The sequence below is a fragment of the Dendrobates tinctorius genome, unplaced genomic scaffold, assembly GCF_039654945.1.
Source record: "Dendrobates tinctorius isolate UK_male_01 unplaced genomic scaffold, ASM3965494v1 ptg000016l, whole genome shotgun sequence".
Lineage (NCBI taxonomy): Eukaryota > Metazoa > Chordata > Amphibia > Anura > Dendrobatidae > Dendrobates > Dendrobates tinctorius.
The window spans coordinates 25,957,355-25,982,136 of record NW_027361684.1 but is presented as its reverse complement, the minus strand read 5'-3'; the positions used below and the strand labels follow the sequence as shown (position 1 = coordinate 25,982,136).

Below are 24,782 nucleotides of genomic sequence, written 5' to 3'. Positions count from 1 at the left end.
ATCGGAGAATCCTCACGGAGCATAGTGCATGCAATGTGAAATTTGCAGTCATATAGACACAGGAACAATGGCGTATGGTGCAATTTGCCTTAAAACCAAGCAAACCTTTAAAGAATCAATTCAGTCGCATTGCAAATTAACCCCGTTATGACCTTGGGTGTATCCTTATGTCCAGGTCACCTGGTACTTAAGGACCTTGGATTTATGGATACCCCATGCCAATCGCCCGCACACAGGGACTGTGAGCGCGCGATTGCTGCTGGGTGTCAGCTGATTCTGACTCAGTGCTAGGAACAGTGCCGCACCGCTCCCAGCACTTTAACCCTCTAAATGCTGCAATCAAATTCAATCACAGAGCCTTGTCTGCCCTTGGATCGGCGCCCCGAGGCATCATCGTGGGGGCCCGTTCGTTGCTATGGTGACCCGATGTCATTATGATACCAGAACTATCAAACTTGCTTGATCATGCTCAGTGTATGATCTAACAAGTTTGTCAGTGCAACGCTGACCTTTTGTACAGCACAGAAATGCTCTTGCATTCCAATGCCTTACAAACGATCATCTTGCAAAAAATGAAAGTGCCATAGTGGGACAAAGTAAAAAAGTGAAAAAAAAAATTGTAAAAATAATTTTTAAAAAATCACAAAATCATAAAAAATAAATAAAAATATATTGTACCCATAAATAAACATTTTTATGAAAAAACAGTAAAAGTACACAGCACATATTTGGCATCGCTGCATCCAGAACGAACCGACCTATAAAACTGTCCCACTAGTTAATAACTTTAGTGAACAGAGTAAAAAAAAAAAGAACAAGGCAAAAAAACTATGCTTTATCATCATACCATCAAGCAAAAAGTGGAATAAAACTCAATCAAAAAGACGAACATAAATAAAACTGGTACCGCGGAAAGCGTCATCTTGTCCCACAGAAACAAGCTGCCATACAACTCTTTTGGCGGGAAAAAGTTATAGCTATCAGAATAAAGCGATACAAAAATAATAATTTTTCATATAAAATAGTTTTTATTGTGTAAAAGCGCCAAAACATAAAAAAAACTATATCAATAGGGTATCACTGTAATCGTACTGACCAGAAGAATAAAGCTGCCTTATCAATATTACCACACGTGGAACGTCATAAAAAAAATAAAAAACAATTCCTGAATTGCTGGTGTTTGTTCATTCTGCCTCCCAAAAATTGGAACAGAAAGTGATAAAAAAAATGTCATGTGCCCGAACATGGTACCAATTGTAATGTCAGCTCATCCCACAAAAAGTAAGCCCTCACATGACTTTGTTGGACAAAATATTGAAAAATTATAGTGTAGGGATGTGACTCGCTTAGGTGCAGCGGGAGACAAATATGCGACAGGTTCTTCCCAAAGTTCATGAGGTTTATTTGCATCATAAACCCACAAGGCAGCACATTACCAAAATAGCCTCTAGATTAGGCAAAAGAACACAAATGTCCATGGTTGGAGACTCGGACCGAGAGTCTCAGCACATGCTGAGAGCTGTAGTCCTCCCCATATACACTTTCTGTAGTGTCCCACCTGGACACATGGAAGTCTGTCCACACTCTGGCAGACTCCCTCACACTCTCTCACATGTGCCAAACACCTCAATTACATAGCCCTGTAACCACACCCACAGGTGATCACATGGCTATGATATCACTAAAGGTTGTATTGCACATAGACACACACAGGCTTCCCTGACACAGTGTAACAGAAAGATCAGCAGTACCTCTGCTGATCAATACACCCTGGAGCCTGCATCCCAAGGCCACCCACCTTGAGACCCATAATGGTCATTTAGGACCCTGCTCCTGTTACCACACTGAATGTGCCTGTACACCCGTCCTGGGACACCCACACAGCGCCCCCTAGCTGACATAGTGGTCACTGCACCACAATAGCTTTCAAAAAATGACGATGCAAAGACTAGTTTTTGCAAAAAAACTGTTATTAACTGTGTGACAGCAGCCAAACATAAAGAAAGCAATATAAATCTGGTATTGCTGTAATCGATATGACCCAAAGAATAAAATAATCTAATCCCTTATACTGCACGAGGAACGGCGTAAAAATTAAATAAAAACAATTCTTCACCTGCTGTTGATTTGTTCATTCTGCCTCCCAAAGATAGCAGTAAGGCTCAGCTCACATTTATCCTGCACTCTGTGCTTATTGCTTACATCGGGGTTTCTGTGTAACTTACTGAAATATGTGATTCATACAAAACCCCTGGCAGAAGATTCCCTATAATGAGGCAAATAAAGGCACTGCAGACGCCATCTGACCTGTGATCCGGATTTGTCTGTCTTTTTAGGCATGCATAAAAGTGCAGTTGGCCACAGTTTTGTGCACTTCTGAAAAGGACAACGTTGAACAGAGGCCAGATGGAATCCAGAGTAACTGCCTCATTATAGTGAGTGGCTCCCTCGGGTGTTTCATCTGGATCACATCACTCAGAGATTTAGAGGGAAACTCCGATATAAGTGCTCAGCATAAAGTTCCGGATAAATGTGATCCCAAACATTATGCAAATTGTGCCTAACAAAAGCTTCAAATCACTCCATAAAAAAAATGAAGTCCCCTCTCAGGTTTGTCATCTGCTTTCAAAAAGTGAAATGGCGATCCTTCCAAGCCTTGCTGTGCACTCAAACAGTAGTTTTCCCCCACATTTAGAATATCAGCGTACTCAGGAGAAATTGTGCAACAAATTTTATGGTGCAATTTCTCCTGTTAAATTTGTGAAAATGCAAAATTTGGGGCTAAAAAACATTTTTTTGTAGAAAAATGTGATTTTTTTTATTTTTATTTTCATGACTCAGTATTATAAACTTCTGTGAGGCACCCCGGGGGTTCAAGGTGCTCAATGCACATCTAGATAAGTTCCTTAAGGGGTCTAATTTCCAAAATGGGGTCACTTGGCGGGTTTCCACTATTTAGACACATCAGGGGCTCCCTCTCCAAGCCCTGTCATGCACACAAATAGTGGTTTTCTTCCACATATGGAGTATTGGCATGCTCAGGAGAAATTGCACAACAAATTATGTTGTCTGTTTTTTTTGCTACCCTTGCGAATATAAAAAAAAATTGGGTCTAAAGTAAAATTTTGGTGAAAAAATGTTAAATGTTCATTTTTTTCCTTCCACATTCTAAAAATTCCTGTGAAGCACATGAAGGGCTTATGAACTTCTTGAATGTGGTTTTGAGAGCATCTTGAGGGGTGCAGTTTTTAGAATGGTGTCACTTTTGGGTATTTATTTTCTATCATATAGACCCCTCAAAGTGACTTCAAATGTAATGTAGTTCCTAAAAAAAAAAGTTTTTCAAATTTTGTTGAAAAATTGAATAATCACTAGTCAGCTTTTAACCCTTTAACTTCCTAACAAAATATTGTTTCAGAAATTGTATTGATGCAATTATCACCATTTTTGGCAACTCATAAATTCAGACTTCCTACAACACTAGTGAAAATGTCTCCAATTAATTATATAAATGTCCTGAACCTCTACATTTCCAGAAAATGGAAATCCACATGCATCAATATTGTGGGGCAAAATTATAATGTTTCTTAACATTTGACTTTACAGTTTTCGAGGAGGACTGGATGTAGCACATGGTCAGACGGGCACCGAGTCCATTTACACTGTATTCAGAGACAAGGAGATCATGTTTCATGTGTCAACTAAGTTACCTTTTACAGAAGGAGATACCCAGCAGGTGAGGACCTTTTTACTCATAGGCTGGCAGATGCTGATCAAATATTTCGTTAGTATCACTAGGAATGTACCGTAAAATATTGATGTCCCTAGTATTCATATTATTTCTAGAATACTGGATAATTTTGGCTCTGGCTTGTCAAGGTAAGGAAACTTAATCGCCGTGCAATGCTCCTCTGGAAAATTTAATTTGTAAATTGCTTCTTCTGAGAGAAAGAGGACTTGAATTCTATAGCGCCACCTGTTGGTAGTAGAGCTGGTATGTCGCTCTCCATAAGGAGAAACCAGAGCCTCTCACCTTGCCAAATCAGTTCTCATACTTTGCACTGACGAGGGCCAATAGCCCGAAACACCGTGTCTTGAAATTGAGATTCTGATTTGGCTTTTATCCTAAGTCATATTACAAGACTCGTTAAAGGGTTGATTGTGACTTGAAGGATCGCTACTACCAACAGGTGGCGCTATAGAGGTCAAGTCCTCTTCCTCTCTGAATAGGCAATTTGCATATGGATCATTTTATAAGCTCAAATTAACCAGACAATTCCTGATCACAGAGAATTAATCGATGTGGTTTGCGGGCTCTTTTTGAAATAATCATATAGGCAGAAGTAAATTTTTCTTGTATAATTATATTTCCATTAAAAGGTATGTAGATTGAACACCTTTTGAGAAATTAATGAAGACTTAGCCCTATCGTCCACTGAAGTAAGGCGCATCTTTGAGTTAGCCGTACACCAGACAATGCACACCTCCTTTGTTAAGCTAACACACTTTTTGACTGGTAGGGGTTAGCAAATTTTATGCAAACTACCACTTGTAACAACTTTTTGATGCATAGACAGAATGATAAGTTCCCTTCATTGTCTGTCGTCAACTACATTTACTCCAATGGACCTGTCCTTAGTGGAACTTTTGATGCAGTTTTCCATGCATCTCTTTTTGGTCACAATAAAGGCTGAATACTAAATCGTATACATCTTTCCCTTTACATAATTTTAGAATTTACATAAAAATCTAACTACAATTAGTACCCAATGTGGTGTATTGCATGACTTTTCCAAGTATTTGACATGCTGCATGTAAACTTACATAGACTATTTAAAGCAGACTTGGTGGTGGATGGAGGATTACAGGAAAGAGATGACACACACATACTGTAAACCAAGGATGTTTTACAGTACAGTATAAGCGAAATGTAACAGATAACACAGCACCATCTGCTGTCTTCTCTCCACAGTTCCTTAGCATAAGTCTGTAGCTGTTGTATACTCTAAAGGTTCATATGTCGGCAATAACACCTATCGGCCACTTCTCTGTAATGAGTTGCCACCTTGGAAGCCCATTTAGATGCTCAGTACCTACTAAATTAAGAAGACTTTCACATTAGATACCTTTATCACCACTGGAACCACACCAGTCCTGAAAATGGGACTGCCATATGTGATTTCAGTATGGGTTTATCCAGATGGAATCAATAGCTTTGTCAGTCCCATAGAAGTGAATTGAGTGGTGGTCGAACAAGAACATCGCTACTGCTCCATTCTTGGGATTAGAAAATGTAAAAGATGCGCATTCAACGTTGTCAATGTCGGTGCTGGCTGGACTGGGGTGAAACTCAAAGTTGTATGGTAAACAGCTGCACTCGTGGAGTTTATTATATTCTTCTGTACAAAGTTCATCACAGTGTTAAGTTAGGTAGATGATATAGGGTATCCTGGTAGCTTCAATGGAGCTAGCATCATCAGATATGAGTAGACAAATAGTAAATGTCCACTTTTATCTTATAATAAGATTTCTACATTATATTCAGGACGTGTGCGAATTTGAGAAAGACCCGGGCTCGGGTCGAAATGTTAAAAAGAATTGCTTCTTAGGATTCCTTTTTTCTTTCGGATACAATCATAACTTAACACTGTGATGTACTTTGTACAGAAGAATATAATAAACTTTATTACATGATTCAATCTCCACAAGTGCGGCTGTTTACCATTCTTGGGATTGGCATCATACTTACAAGATCTTACATTTATCCCTATCCTGTGTATATGTGATTAATGTATTTAGTGGAAAAAAAACCATTAAATTGCTGGTGAGTTGGTCAGGTTGAAATTTTAGGAGTTTAGCATGCAATCCTACAATATGAAAGCAAACTCACATAAGTAGAAAAGGATGGCTTTAAAGCGTCAAAAACTGTTAAGCAGAGCTTATGCAGCATACGACGGACACTACTATCGGGCAAAGTTTATGCAACCATATTTTTGGTCTAAGTGCTATCTATGAAAAAAATGACATGACACACACAGCCCTCGTACCAATGTTATTCAACTGGGTTGCTCACATGAGCAATATTTTTCAAGGACTGAATCTGTGCATGAAAAAAATAGCATCCTGCCCTAGTTTCTTCTTTATTTCGGAAGAGACTCGCCTATTCAAATCTATTTGTGCGCAACCAAAATTGGATCCCATACAGATCGTTCTTATAGCATTTGCTTTTCATGAATACATACCCAGTTCTTTATTATATGAAACTGTATTTGGTCTTATTTGGAAACTATATTTGGATCGTATATAAATGACAATTCAGAAGAAAATGTCATTTTTTTGTGGACGTAAATCAGACTATTTTTATACACTCATGTGAATTCAGCCTAAGGGTATGTTCAGACGAGCATATAAAAAATCATTCCGAGTTTAATCGTGAGTACTAGGACAATTTCTTTCTCAGCTGATATCCATATGCAGTTGTTGGGTTTTTTTTTGCAGTAGCTATTAATCATTTACAGGACCATTCACAGTTTCCTGTGTTACAGAACTGCAATGTAGTCGTAAAAATCGGATGCCATGCCGATGATCCGTATGGCATCTAAAATGAATTATTTTGCGCCAACCATAGACTTGAATGGTTCTCATCCGATTTATAGAAAAAACTACTGCGTGCTGCGATTTCTCATGCAGATTCAGCCATTGAAAATAAACTGCTTATCTGTACTGCTTCAGCAAATAACATTGGTCCGAGTGCTCTCTGTTTTTTTTTCACGGACAGCACTCAGACCCAAAATACGGTCATGTGAGCGAGCCCTTAGTGTGATATCACAGCATGCATGTGGTCATGTTGGCTTTTGTATCCTGTGACATTTCTTTTGATCGCAGCTTGCTTTAAAAAGGAACCTGTAACCAGAAAAAAAAGTTCTTAAGCTGCAGATATGGGGTTAATCTGCAGGTTAATAGCATTATGATGCTGGCAGCCGTCTGCACTTAGCTTAACGCTATGGGGAGAAATTGAACTTTGTTCTCCCCGGCAGCGTTCCCTTTTCAGTCACTGGGGGTGCTGGTTCAAAAACCTCTATGAGTATACAGAGCAGCGGCTGTAACTGCGTCCCCAGCCCTGACTGACAGCTGAACCCTAAAGCAGAGGGAGTGTCAAGGCTTGGTGCGAGGTTACGGCCGCCGCTCTTTAATCTGGATTTTAAAAAAATGTGATAACTGTTTTGCAATTTTACATTTCACTAGCTCTAAAACCCCCCCCAAAATCTTGACTACTGCACACTATTACTTTATGATATATACTGTAGATGACTTTTCAGCAGTCTCATTATCATTCCATACATGGTTAAGGCTCATCACATGACCGTACTTATTGTCCTAGTGCTATCCATGAAAAAATGGACAGCACTCGGACAAATGTTATTCAATGGGGCAATGCAGTTTAGTGGGGGGTTTTTTCACTGATCAATTTTGCGTATGGAAAAGATCACAGCATGCATTAGTGTCTGCCATAAATCGGTGCGCAAAGAAAATCCGATTTTTACGGACACATTGCATTTCTGTAACATAGAAAACTATAACTGGTCTTTTTATATGCTTGTGTGAACTTACCCTTATAATGACAGGGTAACACATCTACTTACAGTTTATCACACCGTATTCACCATTCACAATAGGTGCTGTCACAACCGTCCTCCACCTTCTCTTCTCAATGATCTTTGCACGGTTTAGATCATTCAAACACATGGGCCATGCACACAGTGAACAAGTCTGTAGGACAGTGTTCACACCACCAGAAGACAGAAACACAGAAAAGCACAGTATAACAAATGTATAAAAATACTCTGCTGTAAAAAAATAACAGTAAACTGCAAGTGCTAGTAAAAAGATAACAAAACAGGGTATTTGGTTGATACGTTTTTGCAAAAAATATATACTAAGCCTCTCTAATAAACGTCAAGGTAACCCCATCAGAGCTGTCCCTATCTGATGTATTTAAAAAACTGAACATGTGTATAGTACCTATATGAGTAGGATTCAGTTAGGGACTGCTCTGATATGGGTATACCTTGATGTTTGGTAGAGTGGCTTAGTATACATTTTTTGCAAAAAAACGTATTAACCAAATACCCTGTTTTGCTATGTTTTTACTAGCACTTGCTGTTTACTGTTACTTTTTTACAGCAGAGTATTTTTATACATTTGTTTTACTGTGTTTTTCTGTGTTACAGTTTAGAGCATGTAAGAAAATAGGAGTTGAGTTGCGGTAGTCTATATCTACTAATATCCATGTGAAAAACAGGAGTTATGAGATAACATTAGGCCTTGGTAGCCATTTTTTAATATAGTTAGTTATATGAAAAATGCAACAAAATATATCAGATTTAAAAAGCTCATTTAAAATAAAATCTGATGTAAACAATGGGCGATTCTCTAATGACACATTCCTTTTCGTGTACCTGCCTAAAGAAAAGCAATCATTGCACTAAGTAGTAAGAGGAATGACAACCTCTAGTGTTAAGTAAATGCTGTATAAATGCAGTAGTCTCTACTTCAATGCTGTCATAGATTTTCCTAGTCTGTCTAGAAAACTGATTTGTATAGATAAAAGTCATATACTTATTTTCCAACTTACTTGTTAATATGGTAATCAGAGATTCACTGACTGTTGTCTGGCATCTCGCTGGGTTTGGACACAATAAGTATGGTATATAGCCAAGAACTGACAATTGTCAGTGCAGTTGGGCCAAATGAAAGTGTCCCTGGCACGGCTACCCACCGTGACTTATCCAAAAGACATCATGCTATATGTAATCACGCAGAATACTTCAACCTTCATGGATAATGAAGAAGCCAAGCTAATTATTCTTTAGTCATTCACAAGCAGCGTTTTTGCAATGTTTTTCCCCATAGAAAGCAATAAGAAAATGCAAAAATGCTGAAGAAAAACACAGCCAACAGTTGTGTGTGAACATAGACTTACAGTTTCAATAATTATGGTAACTATTTGTTTGAGACTGTCATAAGATAGCAAAGATTTTGCACAGACAGAAATGTCCTCCCATTGCTCCATGTTTGTGTCCAGTCTCATAAAGTGGTAACATTAATCAGATCAGTGTCCCCAGTGTGATGACTAAAGGCCCTTTTACATTTAGCGATGCACCAGCGATCCGACCAGCGATCCGACCCGGTCAGGATCGCTGGTGCATCGCTAAATGATCGCTAGTGAGCTTTCATACAGAAAGATCTCACAGCGATGCAGCAGTGACGCAGCGCACGATACTCACCTTTCACACACAGCGATCCTAACGTCCTCCCGCCCGCGTCCACGCGTCGCTCGTCGTCACAGCAGGAAGTCTCAGCAGGAAGCGCCCGACGAGAAATGGAGCCGGACATTCTCACGCGATCAGCGATGAACAGCGGGGGAGCCGGTCGTTGGTAAGTATCACACATAGCGATATCGCTAGCAATATCGCTATAACGTCACAAAACCAGTGACGTTTTAGCGATATTGCTAGCGATATCGCTTAGTGTAAAACCCCCTTTTGAGGACTTGGGAACCCCAAATCTGTGATAGCCATTAGCCACATTGTCATCTGTTGTCTTACAATTATTTCATTTCAGCTGCAGAGGAAAAGACATATTGGGAATGATATTGTAGCGATTGTGTTTCAAGAAGACAACACCCCTTTTGTTCCTGACATGATTGCATCAAACTTTCTGCACGCCTATGTAGTGGTGCAAGTGGAGAACCCCGAGACAGACTGTACAACTTATAAGGTATAGTACATATTTACACACTTACTAACTATGCCTACTTTTATATTTTTTAATAATATAAAAGGATTTTCCAACCCATGCAATCAGTTGACATAGGTATAACTTACACACCTGTCCCGGATATTCTTGTCTCCGCTCCCTTCTCCTAGATCTGCTCCTTCCTGTTGTGCTCCACGTCAGGTTTGGCAGATTGTCCTGGGTGGCTCTATGACATCAGCTCCCAGGACCTATTTAAGGAACATTTGACACACACACCTTTGCCTTTGGATTGTGTTTTAAGAATTTTTTTGGGGGTTAAAGCAAACTACAATCATACAAATATACTCACTATACAACAGAATGGAACACAGGGGAGGGATAGATAGGAGAAACCAAATAGGAGAGGATGAGAATGAACATGCAAACCAACTCCACGCAGATATTTCCTGAACAACTCTCCAACTGCCCACTCCAAACACTGAATTTCTTCTCCACCACCTAACCAGGAAGTAAGAACTATCACTGGCAATTCCTAAGTGCCCATGGCAAGCATATATACCAGAGGGGAGTGCCCAACACAGAACAGCTGAGGCAATTTGGGATGGAGAGCTCCAGGAGATCAACTGAACAGAGTAACCTTTGCAATGACAGAGCAAGGAAAACCTGCATTGTTTAATTGGATAGTGAAGCAGTTCTTTCCAGTGCAGAATTTTGTGTGACCAGGCACTGCAATCTTCTGGCCCCTCTCTCTCGTGGTATTCCCATGACACATTAACTCTTCTGATAAACAGATACAAAACATAAATCTGATACTAGATATTTCCTGTCAAATGCCATTGTTTGCAATACAACCTCCATTTTAACAAGGCAAGGCACTACGCAGTAGTACTCTGGAAACTACTGAGCAATTAAAATGATTTGCTTTGAAATATTAATTTTCAGCATTACTAAGGTCATTGCAGTGCATTATAGCCTTCTGTCAAATAGGGTCTCTCTAAGGCTACTTTCACACATCCGTTTTTTTAAATCCGTCACGATGCGGCGAAAATTGTGAAAACCTGATCCGGAATTGGATCCGGTTTTTTCACATAGAATGTAATGATCGCCGCATCGTGCCGGATGGACATGCAGCGCCTCCGGGTTTTGCCGGATACGGCAAACATGCGCCGTCCGGCGTCTGCAATAAACGTTGGCTGCAACATTTTTTTGCAGCGCCGGACGGGCTTTTTCAACAGCGCATGCCCAGGCACTGTGAGTTTTAACCCCACAAGTGCCCGGCGCGCATCTCTCTCTCTCTCCCCCTCCCCTTCTCTCTCTCCCTCTCTCTCGCTCTCTCCATACGCTCCATACCTTTCTTTGGCTGGCTCTCTCGTCCCCCGCTGTCTCTCTGGCTGCTCTCTCGTCCCCCGCTCTCTCTTTGGCTGCTCTCTCATCCCCCGCTCTCTCTTTGGCTGCTCTCTCGTCCCCTGCTCTCTCTTTGGCTGCTCTCCTCCACCTCTCTCTCCTTGGCTGCTCTCTCGTCCTCCGCTGTCTCTCTGGCTGCTCTCTCGTCCCCCGCTCTCTCTTTTTTGGCTGCTCTCTTGTCCCCCGCTGTCTCTCTGGCTGCTCTCTCGTCTCCCGATCTCTCTCCGGCTGGCTCTCTGGTCCCCCGGTGCTGCGGCTCCTTTAAATGTCCTCCAAGCCGCATCAGGCGCCGCATGTACATCCGGTGTCACCGCTGCAGGCCAGATCCGGCGGCCCGGGTTTTCGCCACACGCCGCCGGACCTCTGACACCGGATGTGTGAAAGAGGCCTAAGGCTGGTTTCACACTTGCGTTTTTTTGCGCTGTATTTTAGCGCTAAAAAGCGCATGCGTTTTTTCCCTATATTTTGCATGGGATGCGCTTATGTGCGCATACACATGCGTTTGTATGCGTTTTTTGTGGTGTGCATTTTTTGGGCGTCCGATTTGCCTCAAAAAAACGCATGCGCGCGCAATGCGTTTTTTTACAGCAAGACACCCATTATAAGTCTATGGGTGAGAATACAGTCATGGCCAAAAGTATTGACACCCCTGCAATTCTGTCAGATAATATTCAGTTTCTTCCTGAAAATGATTGCAAACACAAATTCTTTGGTATTATTATCTTCATTTAATTTGTCTTAAATGAAAAAACACAAAATAGAATGAAGCAAAAAGCAAAACATTGATCATTTCACACAAAACTCCAAAAATGGGCCAGACAAAAGTATTGGCACCCTCAGCCTAATACCTGATTGCACAACCTTTAGCCAAAATAACTGCGACCAACCGCTTCCGGTAACCATCAATGAGTTTCTTACAATGCTCTGCTGGAATTTTAGACCATTCTTCTCTGGCAAACTACTCCAGGTCCCTGATATTTGAAGGGTGCCTTCTCCAAACTGCCATTTTTAGATCTCTCCACAGGTGTTCTATGGGATTCAGGTCTGGACTCATTGCTGGCCACCTTAGAAGTCTCCAGTGCTTCCTCTCAAACCATTTTCTAGTGCTTTTTGAAGTGTGTTTTGGGTTATTGTCCTGCTGGAAGACCCATGACCTCTGAGGTAGACCCAGCTTTCTCACACTGGGCTCTAAATTATGCTGCAAAATTTGTTGGTAGTCTTCTGACTTCATAATGCCATGCACACGGTCAAGCAGTCCAGTGCCAGAGGCAGCAAAGCAACCCCAAAACATCAGGGAACCTCCGCCATGTTTGACTGTAGGGACCGTGTACTTTTCTTTGAATGCCTCTTTTTTCTCCTGTAAACTCTATGTTGATACTTTTGCCCTAAAAGCTCTACTTTTGTCTCATCTGACCAGAGAACATTCTTCCAAAATGTTTTAGGCTTTTTCAGGTAAGTTTTGGCAAACTCCAGCCTGGCTTTTTTATGTCTCGGGGTAAGAAGTGGAGTCTTCCTGGGTCTCCTACCGTACAGTCCCTTTTCATTCAGATGCCGACGGATAGTACGGGTTGACACCGTTGTACCCTCGGACTGCAGGGCAGCTTGAACTTGTTTGGATGTTAGTGGAGGTTCTTTATCCAACATCCGCACAATCTTGCGTTGAAATCTCTTGTCAATTTTTCTTTTCCGGCCACATCTAGGGAGGTTAGCCACAGTGCCATGGGCTTTAAACTTCTTGATGACACTGCACACGGTAGACACAGGAACATTCAGGTCTTTGGAGATGGACTTTTAGCCTTGAGATTGCTCATGCTTCCTCACAATTTGGTTTCTCAAGTCCTCAGACAGTTCTTTGGTCTTCTTTCTTTTCTCCATGCTCAATGTGGTACACACAAGGACACAGGACAGAGGTTGAGTCAACTTTAATCCATGTTAACTGGCTGCAAGTGTGATTTAGTTATTGCCAACACCTGTTAGGTGCCACAGATAAGTTACAGGTGCTGTTAATTACACAAATTAGAGAAGCATCACATGATTTTTCGAACAGTGCCAATACTTTTGTCCACCCTCTTTTTTAAGTTTGGTGTGGAATTATATCCAATTTGGCTTTAGGACAATTCTTTTTGTGTTTTTTCATTTAAGACAAATTAAATGAAGATAATAATACCAAAGAATTTGTGTTTGCAATCATTTTCAGGAAGAAACTGAGTATTATCTGACAGAATTGCAGGGGTGTCAATACTTTTGGCCATGACTGTATGTGCGCATTGGCATGCTCATGTATGCGTTTTTTTGCGCATGTGTTTTTTTGCTGACCATTGGTTAGACAATGGAAATTAGGGGTTTGGGTTAGAGTTAGGGTTAGTTAAGGGGTTTAGGGTTAGGGTTAGGGTTTGGGTTAGGGTTAGTATGGTTTGGTTAAGGGTTAGGGTTTATGGTTAGTTAGGGGTTAGGGTTTGGGTTAGAGTTAGTAGGGTTTGGTTAAGGGTTAGGGTTAGTATGGTTTGGTTAAGGGTTAGGGTCAGGGTTAGGGTTAGTATGGTTTGGTTATGGGTTAGGGTTTAGGGTTAGTAAGGGTTAGGGTTAGTATGGTTTGGTTAAGGGTTAGGGTTAGGGTATGGTTTGGTTAAGGGTTAGGGTTAGTAAAGTCATGGTTTGGGTTAGTGTGAGGTGCCAACTAATGTTGGAAAAAAACGCAAACGCGGTAAAAATGCACTAAAAACACATACAAACGCATAAAAACGCTGCGTTTTTTTCATGCATGCGCATAAAAATGCTTGAAAAAAAACGCAGTATTTGTATGCGTTTGTATGCGTTTTTTCCATGCGTTTTTTTGCGGGAAAAACGCGCTGCAAAAAAAAAGCAAGTGTGAAAGTAGCCTAAGTCATGGTTACCAACAGCAGCAAGTGACCTGGTGAAGTTAATCAAGCTGACTGTTCACTATTTCAGTTTACTAAAAGTAGACTATAAAAGGTATCTAAAAAGTGACTTGTTAAAGGAGAACTGTGGGCAGTTAGGCACAGATGGTCTCTATTCTTGAATAATAAAAATGTAAGAAAAAGGACATGCCAGCCCTCTCCATTTCAGTGTCTAAAAGTAGCAAACGAGATGGCTTCAGAAGCACAGCCTATGGCTTTCTTGCACCCACCTGACCTTTTTGTAGGCTCAAATACTGTTTAACAGGATATGAAGACAGAAAAGGGGAATGAGAAATGCTGGGCTTCTTTTGCATTGACTAACAATATGGAATATTTTATGGATTATTTCATTCTTGTCCTAATTTCTGTGTACCCACAGCCTGGTTGCTGTGTATTATATTACTAATGTGATTACTGTACACATGACAGTGAACACAAATTATATACTTATGATGAAATATGATTATTATCATCACTCCTTAACATTGAAATTGCAACACCAAGAAGGAAAATTTGTGGGGTTATGAAAAACACAGGATGGATAGACATGTTAATGAAATGGAAACACATTTTTCAAAATATCTTCATTTATTTAGTACAGTTTCTCCAAAATTACATGCCTTGGATGCTGTCAATGAGGTTATTAATGGATATTTCAGCTATGTTCCGTCTCGCTGATTGAACTTGTGCACAGAAATCATCAAAATCCTCTGCTGGCAGCTCCCTTTGCAATTGCTGACAATGTCATCTCAGATGGGAGACAAGGCATGTAAGTGCGTGTACTTCTGCGTGTGGTGCTTATACGCAATGCTGAATAAATCGAGATGGTTTGAAAATTTTGTTTCCATTTTTCTCATCATTTTCCTATCATTAACAATATGTCTATCGATTCTGGGATTTCCATAATTCCCAGACTTTTCTTTCATGGTGTTGCAATTTCAATGTTGAGAAGTGTATTTTATATGGTTGAATTAAGTGTAACATGACAGTTTGTGGTTATTTAGGATAAGGCAGTACAATAGGGTGTATTGTTTATAAACATCATTCCAGCTGTTTACCTGTCAGGAGTCTGATGAAAGGGTTAAGGCAGTGGTCCCCAACCTTTTTTGCACCAGGGACCGGCTTGAACCAAGACCATTCTTCCATGGCCCGGCAGGGCGGGGATGGAGGTGTGACAGGGGCGGGGCTTTGGTCATAAGGGGCGGGGCTATGGACGCGGTTGTAGTTTAGCAGTGCCTATTTATCATTTAATTATAACATTTTTAATGTGACTCAACTCACCATAGGTTTTGAATGAGTGGGAGCACAGGGCTTGTTTCTCTGTTTCAGTGGGAGCACTGGGCTACTTCTACTGATGACCGTCACTGCTAATGATGATTGGAACCTACAAGGAAATGGAGCATTGAGCACTTAAGAACAATTGTACTGGAGTACTGTACATGCTGATTATTTTCTAATCATCAGAAAATGTATGTATGGTCCCCCCCGTCCAGCTCTGTGTGGCTCCCCCTGTTGTATGCATGGCTCCCCTGTCCCATCCTGTATACATGGCTCTGCTCCCACTCTCCCATCCTGTATACATGGCTCTGCTCCCACTCTCCCATCCTGTATACATGGCTCCGCTCCCATCCTCCCATCCTGTATGCATGGCTCTGCTCCCACTCTTCTATCCTGTATACATGGCTCCCCTGTCCCATCCTGTATGCATGGCTCCGCTCCCACTCTCCCTCCCTTGTATACATGGCTTCGCTCCCACTCTCCCAGCCTCCCTTGTATATATGGCTCCGCTCCCACTCTCCCTCCCTTGTATATATGGCTCGGCTTCCACTCTCCCTCCCTTGTATATATGGCTCCGCTCCCACTCTCCCTCCCTTATATATATGGCTCCGCTCCCACTCTCCCTCCCTTGTATATATGGCTCCGCTCCCACTCTCCCTCCCTTGTATATATGGCTCCGCTCCCACTCTCCCTCCCTTGTATATATGGCTCCGCTCCCACTCTCCCTCCCTTGTATATATGGCTCCGCTCCCACTCTCCCTCCCTTGTATATATGGCTCCGCTCCCACTCTCCCTCCCTTGTATATATGGCTCCGCTCCCACTCTCCCTCCCTTGTATATATGGCTCCGCTCCCACTCTCCCTCCCTTATATATATGGCTCCGCTCCCACTCTCCCTCCCCTGTGTATATGGCTCCGCTCCCACTCTCCCTCCCCTGTATATATGGATCCGCTCCCATTCTCCCTCCCCTGTGTATATGGCTCCGCTCCCACTCTCCCTCCCCTGTATATATGGCTCCGCTCCCATTCTCCATCCCTTGTATATATGGCTCCGCTCCCACTCTCCCTCCCTTGTATATATGGCTCCGCTCCCATTCTCCCTCCCCTGTGTATATGGCTCCGCTCCCATTCTCCCTCCCTTGTATATATGGCTCTGCTCCCACTCTCCCTCCCTTGTATATATGGCTCTGCTTCCACTCTCCCTCCCTTGTATATATGGCTCTGCTCCCATTCTCCCTCCCCTGTGTATATGGCTCCGCTCCCATTCTCCCTCCCTTGTATATATGGCTCCGCTCCCATTCTCCATCCCTTGTATATATGGCTCCGCTCCCACTCTCCCTCCCTTGTATATATGGCTCCGCTCCCATTCTCCCTCCCCTGTGTATATGGCTCCGCTCCCACTCTCCCTCCCTTGTATATATGGCTCTGCTCCCACTCTCCCTCCCTTGTATATATGGCTCTGCTTCCACTCTCCCTCCCTTGTATATATGGCTCTGCTTCCACTCTCCCTCCCTTGTATATATGGCTCTGCTCCCATTCTCCCTCCCCTGTGTATATGGCTCCGCTCCCATTCTCCCTCCCTTATATTTATGGCTCCGCTTGGCTCCCCCATCCTCCCCATCATACTTACCCTCACGTCGCTGAACTTCCTTCCCGTCGCTGCACGTCCCTGCATCTCGCGGCGCTTCAGCTTCTTCCTGTGCGGAGCGGTCACGTGCTACCGCTCATTAAGGTCCATGAATATGGATGCCACGCCTATGGGAGATGAGTGGCGTCCATATTCATGACCTTAAATGAGCGGTAGCACGTGACCGCTCAGCGCTGGATGAAGCCGCCGCTGGATGAAGCCGCCACGGGATGCAGGGTGAGTATCAGCTGCTGCACCGCCCCCCGGCTCCCCTTGTGTCCGCGGACCGGCAAGGGCACTGCAACGGCCCGGTGCTGGGCCGCGGACTGGCGGTTGGGGACCCCTGGGTTAAGGGATGTAACATTTACTTAAGAAATCAATATCACCATTACACACTGAACGTGAAACCACTGGGTAAATCTGACATGGAGAAGGACTTGGGGATCCTAGTTAATGATAAACTTACCTGGAGCAGCCAGTGCCCGGCAGCAGCTGCCAAGGCAAACAGGATCATGGGGTGCATTAAAAGAGGTCTGGATACACATGATGATACCATTATACTGCCTCTGTAGAAATCTCTGGTTAGACCGGACATAGAGTACTGTGTACAGTTTTGGGCACCGGTGCTCAGGAAGGATATAATGGAACTAAAGCGAGTACAAAGGAGGGCAACAAAATTAATAAAGGGGATGGGGGAACTACAATACCCAGAGATATTAGAAAAATTAGGATTATTTAGTCTAGAAAAAAGACAACTGAGGGGCGATCTAATAACCATGTATAAGTTTGTAAGTGGACAATATAAATATCTCTCCGAGGATCTGTTTATACCAAGGAAGGTGACGGTCACAAGGGGGCATTATCTGCGTCTGGAGGAGAAAAGGTTTTTCCACCAACATAGAAGAGGATTCTTTACTGTTAGGGCAGTGAGAATCTGGAATTCCCTGCCTGAGGAGGTGGTGATGGCGAACTCAGTCGAAGGGTTCAAGAGAGGCCTGGATGTCTTCCTGGAGCGTAACAATATTGTATCTTACAGTTATTGTTAGGTTCTTTAGAAGGACGTAGATCTGGGGATTTATTCTGACAGAATATAGGCTGAACTGGATGGACAAATGGCTTTTTTCGGCCTTACTAACTATGTTACTATATTTCTATGTTATTAGTCACTTCAAGACGTTGACATTTTGAAGGCAGACAATCGGCTCATTGCATCAGATAAACGTATTGCTGGAATTAACATGTCGAAAGCAGCTGTTTTGCCCATCGCCTGTTCATAACTGGATGTTACATCAAACCTGGAAAAACAGCGTTGCTTATCAGTGTACATTTTCTTTCTCTACATATGGCAATTGAGAGGAAATAAGGCCCGGCACTGACAGGAGGAGTGGGTGGCACATAAGGTTTACAGCAATAAAACAATAAACCCGAGCACACAAGAAGAAGCCGCTTAGATCTCCACAAACGTATTTCTGGGGCGGCATTGTTACAATAAATTGCCAGTTTATATGAAGAGTTACAGAATGTGCTGCTTGGTGAGGCATCCTTGGAAGAACAGATTGGCTGGTGTAGAACTGTTAATTGTTTCCAAGAAGCAGCTGGCTTTAGCCAGACAATATTCTAGTGCAAATATTATTTGAAGACAGCTACTTCCCCCATTAGGATGGTTGCTGGGCAGAAACTCACACAGGCATATTACAGTCTGGTTTGTTAGTGGGAACTGTTGCTTTATGAAGATAATGGAGAGGAGGTGTCCCTGGCCACAGTGTAATGGTCTACAAATTGGAAAACCATATGCCAGACTTCATTTTATTGACCTGATGATTTAAAGGATCAGAAAATGCTAAAATACCAGCTGTCCATACATGAAAACACATGCCGTGCAAACAAGTACATTAATGCGCTCATGTCTTTCTATGGATTGTCTTCTTCTGGATATATGTTTTAGCAAATTAGGAGAAGTGGATTCCTTCTGAAGTGTCCAGAAATGCTATTTTCCCTTCACCCATGACAGCACCACATGAGAGAGGGATCCACCCCGCCAGGACAGGAACCTACTGAAACATAAGGGGCGGCACCTCTCCCCCGCTTCAGTTGGGTTCCTGTCCTGGAAAGGAATCCCTCTGACAGCGGCGGTGCCTGTCAGGATGAAAAGACCCAGGGCCGTCCCGGCGTGTAAAAATGCAGGGCTGGCTTACCTGCGACGCTGGCCGTCGGCAGCTGGTAGCGCAGTCCCCGGGGTTTTCCTCATACGGGCCCCGGGTTCGTGCGGGCACGTTCCGATGTCCTCCCTTCGGAGGTTCCTCCCTGTGCCGCCCTCCCCCTGCGCTCGCGCCCGTTCCTTCCCCTGCATGCAGGGGAAGCTGGGGGCAGAGACCGGCGTCTGACGTGGGAGCGCGACCGCTGACGTCATCAAGACCCGACGGTCATGGCGCCAGGTGCGACGCCGGCCAGGAGAAACGGCTGGCGGTCGCGGGGGGGAGGGGTAATGAGGGGCTCACTCACCGCATAAAAGAAGGAGCAGAAGCGGCTGCAGGGGCGACAATGGCGTCTCAGGAGGATCGCTCACCGTCCCCATTGTCTCTGCCCCCATCGCAAGCTTCTGGTCGCAAGAGCCGCTCGAGCGGCAAAAGCAGCAGCCGTCCGAGTCACCGATCGAGGGATTCCTCGAGATCAAAAGAGCGCAGAGCGCACGCTCCTTCGCAGCCCCAGAGCCCGGTATCCGTCTTTCCTGGGTGGTGAGTGATCTCCGTGAAAGTTAGACAATAATAGGCTTTCCTATGTCTTGTCTTTTTTTTTTTTTTAGGGAGGCAAAAAAGCTATAAGCTAAAAGAAAAATAGAGAATGTGCCATATGCCACAGCCCTTTAGCAAAAGACTACCAAAAGGACTTATGTGTCAGCTGTATCCAGCGGACTATGGCTGAAGAGGTGCCGAGCCTGGCAACAAACCTCAGATCGATGATAAAATCTGAGGTACAGGGCTCACTTAAAAAATTGTTAAAAAAGAAGAGTAAGAGTAGGAAAGCCTCCCCGAGTTCCTCGTCAGGCTCCTCCTCTTCAGAGTATCAAGTTGAGCACGGGTCATCTTCATCCTCAGACAGTGATACGGGGGGCAGACCTTGCTTTCCCGTAGAAGATACGGACGCTCTCCTTAAGGCCATCAGGTCCACTATGGGCCTGCAAGAGGAGAAGGTAGAGAGATCACTGGAGGATGTAATGTTTGGCGGCCTGCAAGAAAGGAAGAAGCATACCTTTCCGGTCAATGACAAGGTTCAGGCCCTAATCGAAAGAGAATGGAAGAAACCGGAGAAGTCAGGTAGCCTTCCCTCCTCTTCAAAGCGAAGATACCCCTTTGAGGCTAAAGACACGGACGTCTGGGACAAGGTCCCAAAGATTGACGCAGCAGTGTCTAGGTCTTCCAAGAAGTCGGCCCTGCCCCTGGAGGATTCAGGTGTTTTGAGAGATCCCTTGGATAAAAAAGCGGACTCATACCTAAGGCACACTTGGGAGGCAGCGGCAGGGGGTCTGAAACCGGCAATAGCCGGCACCTGCACAGCCCGGTCATTAATGGTCTGGTTGCAACAACTTGAAGAAAAATTAGTCTCCAAGGTACCAAGAGAGAAAATATTAGGAGAAATGTACTTGCTACACGGAGCTGCCGCTTTCTTGGCTGACACCTCCGCCGACTCGATGATGTTAACGGCAAGAGCAGCGGGGCTATCGAACGCCGCAAGACGGGCGTTATGGCTCAAAGGCTGCCCTGGGGACATTCAATCTAAGGCGAAATTATGCTCGTTACCATGTGATGGGCAGTTCCTGTTTGGGAAAAACCTGGATGACATCTTGGAGAAGGCCGGGGATAAAAAGAAGGGTTTCCCCAGATTCATGGGTGATCAAAGGAGACCGCCCTTTCGGAGGGGAAAGTTCAATCGGGGCCGTCCCCCGGGAGAGCGGAAAAGGTGGGACGACAAGAGGAAAAAAGAACGAGGGTTCATGTTTGGGGGAACTACCTCAACCGCCAAAAAATCCCCGCAATGACGCCAGCCCTCCGGTGGGGGGAAGATTGAAGCTCTTTTCTCAAGAATGGGAGAAAATATCGGCCAACAATTGGATTCTGAGCATTATAAAGAATGGCCTAAAAATCCCTTTTTTCCAGCATCCAAGAGCTTCATTTGTGGTGACCCCCGTCAGAAAGGAACCAGGGGAGCAATCAGCCATAGAAACAGAAATTTTAGGACTGTTGGAGAAACAAGTTCTAATAGAGGTCCCAACGATAATAAATCTCAGGCGCCTCAATCAATGGATCATGAACCAAACATTCAAAATGGAATCAGTATCTTCGGCCATAAAGCTGTTACACCACAACTGCTTCATGGCCGTAATAGATTTGAAGGATGCCTATTACCACATCCCGATGCACCCAGAATACCAGAAATACCTGAGGGTAGCCCTATACATCCAGGGCGACCTCAGGCACTTTCAATTTACAGCTCTTCCGTTTGGCATCTCCATAGCGCCAAGGATTTTTACGAAAGTAATAGTGGAAATGACAGCTTTCCTTCGAATCCACAATGTGATTATGGTGCCTTACTTGGACGATTTTTTGGTCATTGGCAATTCAGAACGTCACTGCGCACATCAAGTAGAGAAAATAGCAGAAACCCTGCAAAGACTGGGTTGGATGGTAAACTTAAAGAAATCAAAACTTCAACCCCTAAGGAAACAAACATTTCTAGGTTTCGTCTTGGACTCCGACCGTCAAGTTTGTCTCTTGCCAGAGAAAAAACTAGAGAAAGTGAGAGAAATGACCCTTACAGCAATACAACAACCACGCATGACCCTAAGAAGGGCAATGTCCCTGTTGGGCATGCTAACAGCCTGTATCCCTGCGGTCAACTGGGCACAGTTTCATACCCGACAACTGCAGGCGGAAATCTTGTCAGCCCAGAAACGATTGAAAGGGCGTTTAGAAGGGAAGCTGGAACTTTCCGAAAAGGGGAAAAACTCTCTCACTTGGTGGCTAGACAGCACAAATTTAGCAGGGGGAACTTTGTGGCACAGGCCCGTGTCCGATGTAATATTGACGGACGCAAGCTCCTTGGGATGGGGGGCACACCTGAGAAAACAAATAGCCCAAGGGTCCTGGGGTCACCTAGAGCAGAAGGCTTCCTCCAACTTAAGAGAGTTAAGAGCGGTAAACAGAGCCTTGGGGGCATTCATTCCCAGGCTACAGGGTCAAAATGTCCGAATTATGTCAGACAACAGGGTGGCAGTGGCGTATGTCAACCACCAGGGAGGGACAAGGTCAAACTCCCTAATGGACGAAGCCAAAAGAATCTTTCTCAAAGCAGAACAACATCTAACCTCCCTGACGGCCCTACACATCAAAGGGACAGAAAATGTTCAAGCCGACTTTCTAAGCCGCAACAAGTTAAAACAGGGAGAGTGGGCCTTAAATCGTGTAATATTCCAGAAGATAGTACAGTTATGGGGGCAGCCAGTGATCGACCTCTTTGCCACTAAAAACAACCGGCAGGTGAGGAGGTTCTGCTCATTAAACCCAGGGGAAAACCCGTGGGCAGTAGACGCTCTGCAAATCCCGTGGCTGTTCAAACTGAGCTATGCCTTTCCCCCAGTAGCGTTAATCCCGGCAGTGGTAAAAAAGATAAGAGACGAGCAAGCCAGAGTAATCCTCATAGCCCCGTTCCGGCCAAAAAGACCGTGGTTTTCACTACTGCAAATAATGTCTTTCTCGGACCCGTGGGTACTGCCAGAAATTCCAGATTTATTGGCTCAGGGGCCGATATTCCACAAACAAGTCAAGGGATTCCATCTGACGGCGTGGAATTTGAGAGGGCACTTTTGAGAGATAAAGGTTTTTCCCCGGGGTTGGTGACTACTCTAATGAAAAGTAGAAAACCAATAACAACCAACATATATGGCAGGACGTGGAAGATATTTCTACAATTCCTGGGAAAACCGTTAGGTCAAGAACCCCCAATCGAGTCCATCTTGGAGTTCTTGCAGACAGGTCTACAGCTAGGCCTGGCGGTTAATACCCTCAAGGTACAGGTTTCAGCGCTGGGTGCATTATACAATTGCAATATAGCGGCAAACAGATGGGTAGCCAGGTTCATAAAATCTTGCCACAGATCTAGGCCAGTTTCCTTACCAAAAATAGCTCCATGGGATCTAAATCTGGTGCTGGGAGCCCTTACGAAGGAGCCGTTTGAACTCATACAGCAGATTTCAACTAAAAACCTCACCCTAAAAACCATCATTTTGGTAGCTCTAACGTTGGCACGTAGAGTTAGTGACTTGCAGGCCCTCTCAGTCAACCCACCATATACCCAGATATACCAGGATAGGGTGGTTATGAGAACAGACCCTGTTTACTTGCCGAAAGTAGTAACTAACTTTCACCGAAACCAAGAAATTGTCCTCCCTTCCTTCTGTGAGAATCCGAAAAACCCAGGGGAGGAGAAATTTCATAGCCTAGACGTTAAAAGAACCCTAGTAGAGTATATGTCTATAACCAGCCAGTGGAGGAGGTCCCATTCCCTATTCGTAGCCTTCCAGGGGGCTAGGAAAGGTTATGGAGTGTCAAAGCGGACTATTGCCCGATGGATTAGGGAGGCCATTAGTGTAGCCTATTCAGCTAGTGGCGTCCCGGTTACTGACGGCATCAAGGCTCATTCCACCAGAGCCGTGGCGACCTCCTGGGCTGAGAAAGCAGAGGTATCAATAGAGCAAATTTGTAAGGCCGCTACCTGGGCCTCACCCTCAACTTTCTTTAGACACTATAGACTAAATCTTTCCTCCTCTGCTGACTTGACCTTTGGTAGAAGGGTGCTGCAAGCGGTGGTCCCTCCCTAAGGTGTTTGAAGTCTCCAGAATCTCTCATGTGGTGCTGTCATGGGTGAAGGGAAAACCACCATGGTTACTTACCGGTAGCCGGTTTTTCCGGAACCCATGACAGCACCCGTATATCCCCCCCCTTTTTCACCATTTGGGTGTGCACAATAGTCGGGTGTATTTGTGTGATGTGGTTTGGATAAATATGTAACTAACCGGGAAGTCCTCTCAAATGCTCTGTAATCCAACTGAAGCGGGGGAGAGGTGCCGCCCCTTATGTTTCAGTAGGTTCCTGTCCTGGCGGGGCGGATCCCTCTCTCATGTGGTGCTGTCATGGGTTCCGGAAAAACCGGCTACCGGTAAGCAACCATGGTGGTTTCAAGGTTTGGGTTCTCCAATGTTGTGGGAATAGTTCTTCATAGCAGGAAAATCTACACAACAAATGTCAGGTACCTGACGTCTATGGAAACAGAGTGGTAATAATAGTATACGCAAGTGGGTTTGGGTGGTCGCCCATAGACTCTTATCGACGAGGACCATTTTACTGTACTTTTCTGATTTGTAAAGTATAGTAGACCATGCTTCCAAATGCTCCCATAAACAGGTACGAGGACACATACTGGTCCAAAAGAGACCGGACATGTATTGAATGCATTAGGGCCTGTGGACAAGTTAGCAAAATAAAGTAATTTCAGAGTTCTTCCTGATATATACCTCCAATGTAGACTTCAAACTAGATATTAATACAATGTACAATCTTAGCCCCAAGGTCTCCAAAGCTAACGACATCCCAGCATTTTCCTGTCAAATTTACTCACATAAGTTCTTAAGTTCTCCTGCTTTAGGTGTCCTGAGAAGCTCTGGTTTTCAGGTTTCTCTACTTAGACACTTATGACTTGTCCATAGGATTTCCGGATACTTCAACTGAAGTGTAGAAGAACTAT

At 44.0% G+C, this 24,782-nt stretch overlaps 1 protein-coding gene across 5 annotated transcripts in view; it reads left to right on the top strand.

The window, feature by feature from the left end:
* RAP1GAP2 (RAP1 GTPase activating protein 2) overlaps nt 1–24,782 on the top strand; it is a 1,085,931-nt gene that overhangs the window by 998,471 nt on the left and 62,678 nt on the right. For all 5 annotated transcript variants that reach the window (XM_073565586.1, XM_073565585.1, XM_073565588.1 and 2 more), the window contains 2 exons: nt 3,607–3,736; nt 9,625–9,780. In XM_073565586.1, coding sequence (XP_073421687.1) covers nt 3,607–3,736; nt 9,625–9,780 — 286 coding nt within the window. The remainder of the gene's footprint in view (nt 1–3,606; nt 3,737–9,624; nt 9,781–24,782) is intronic.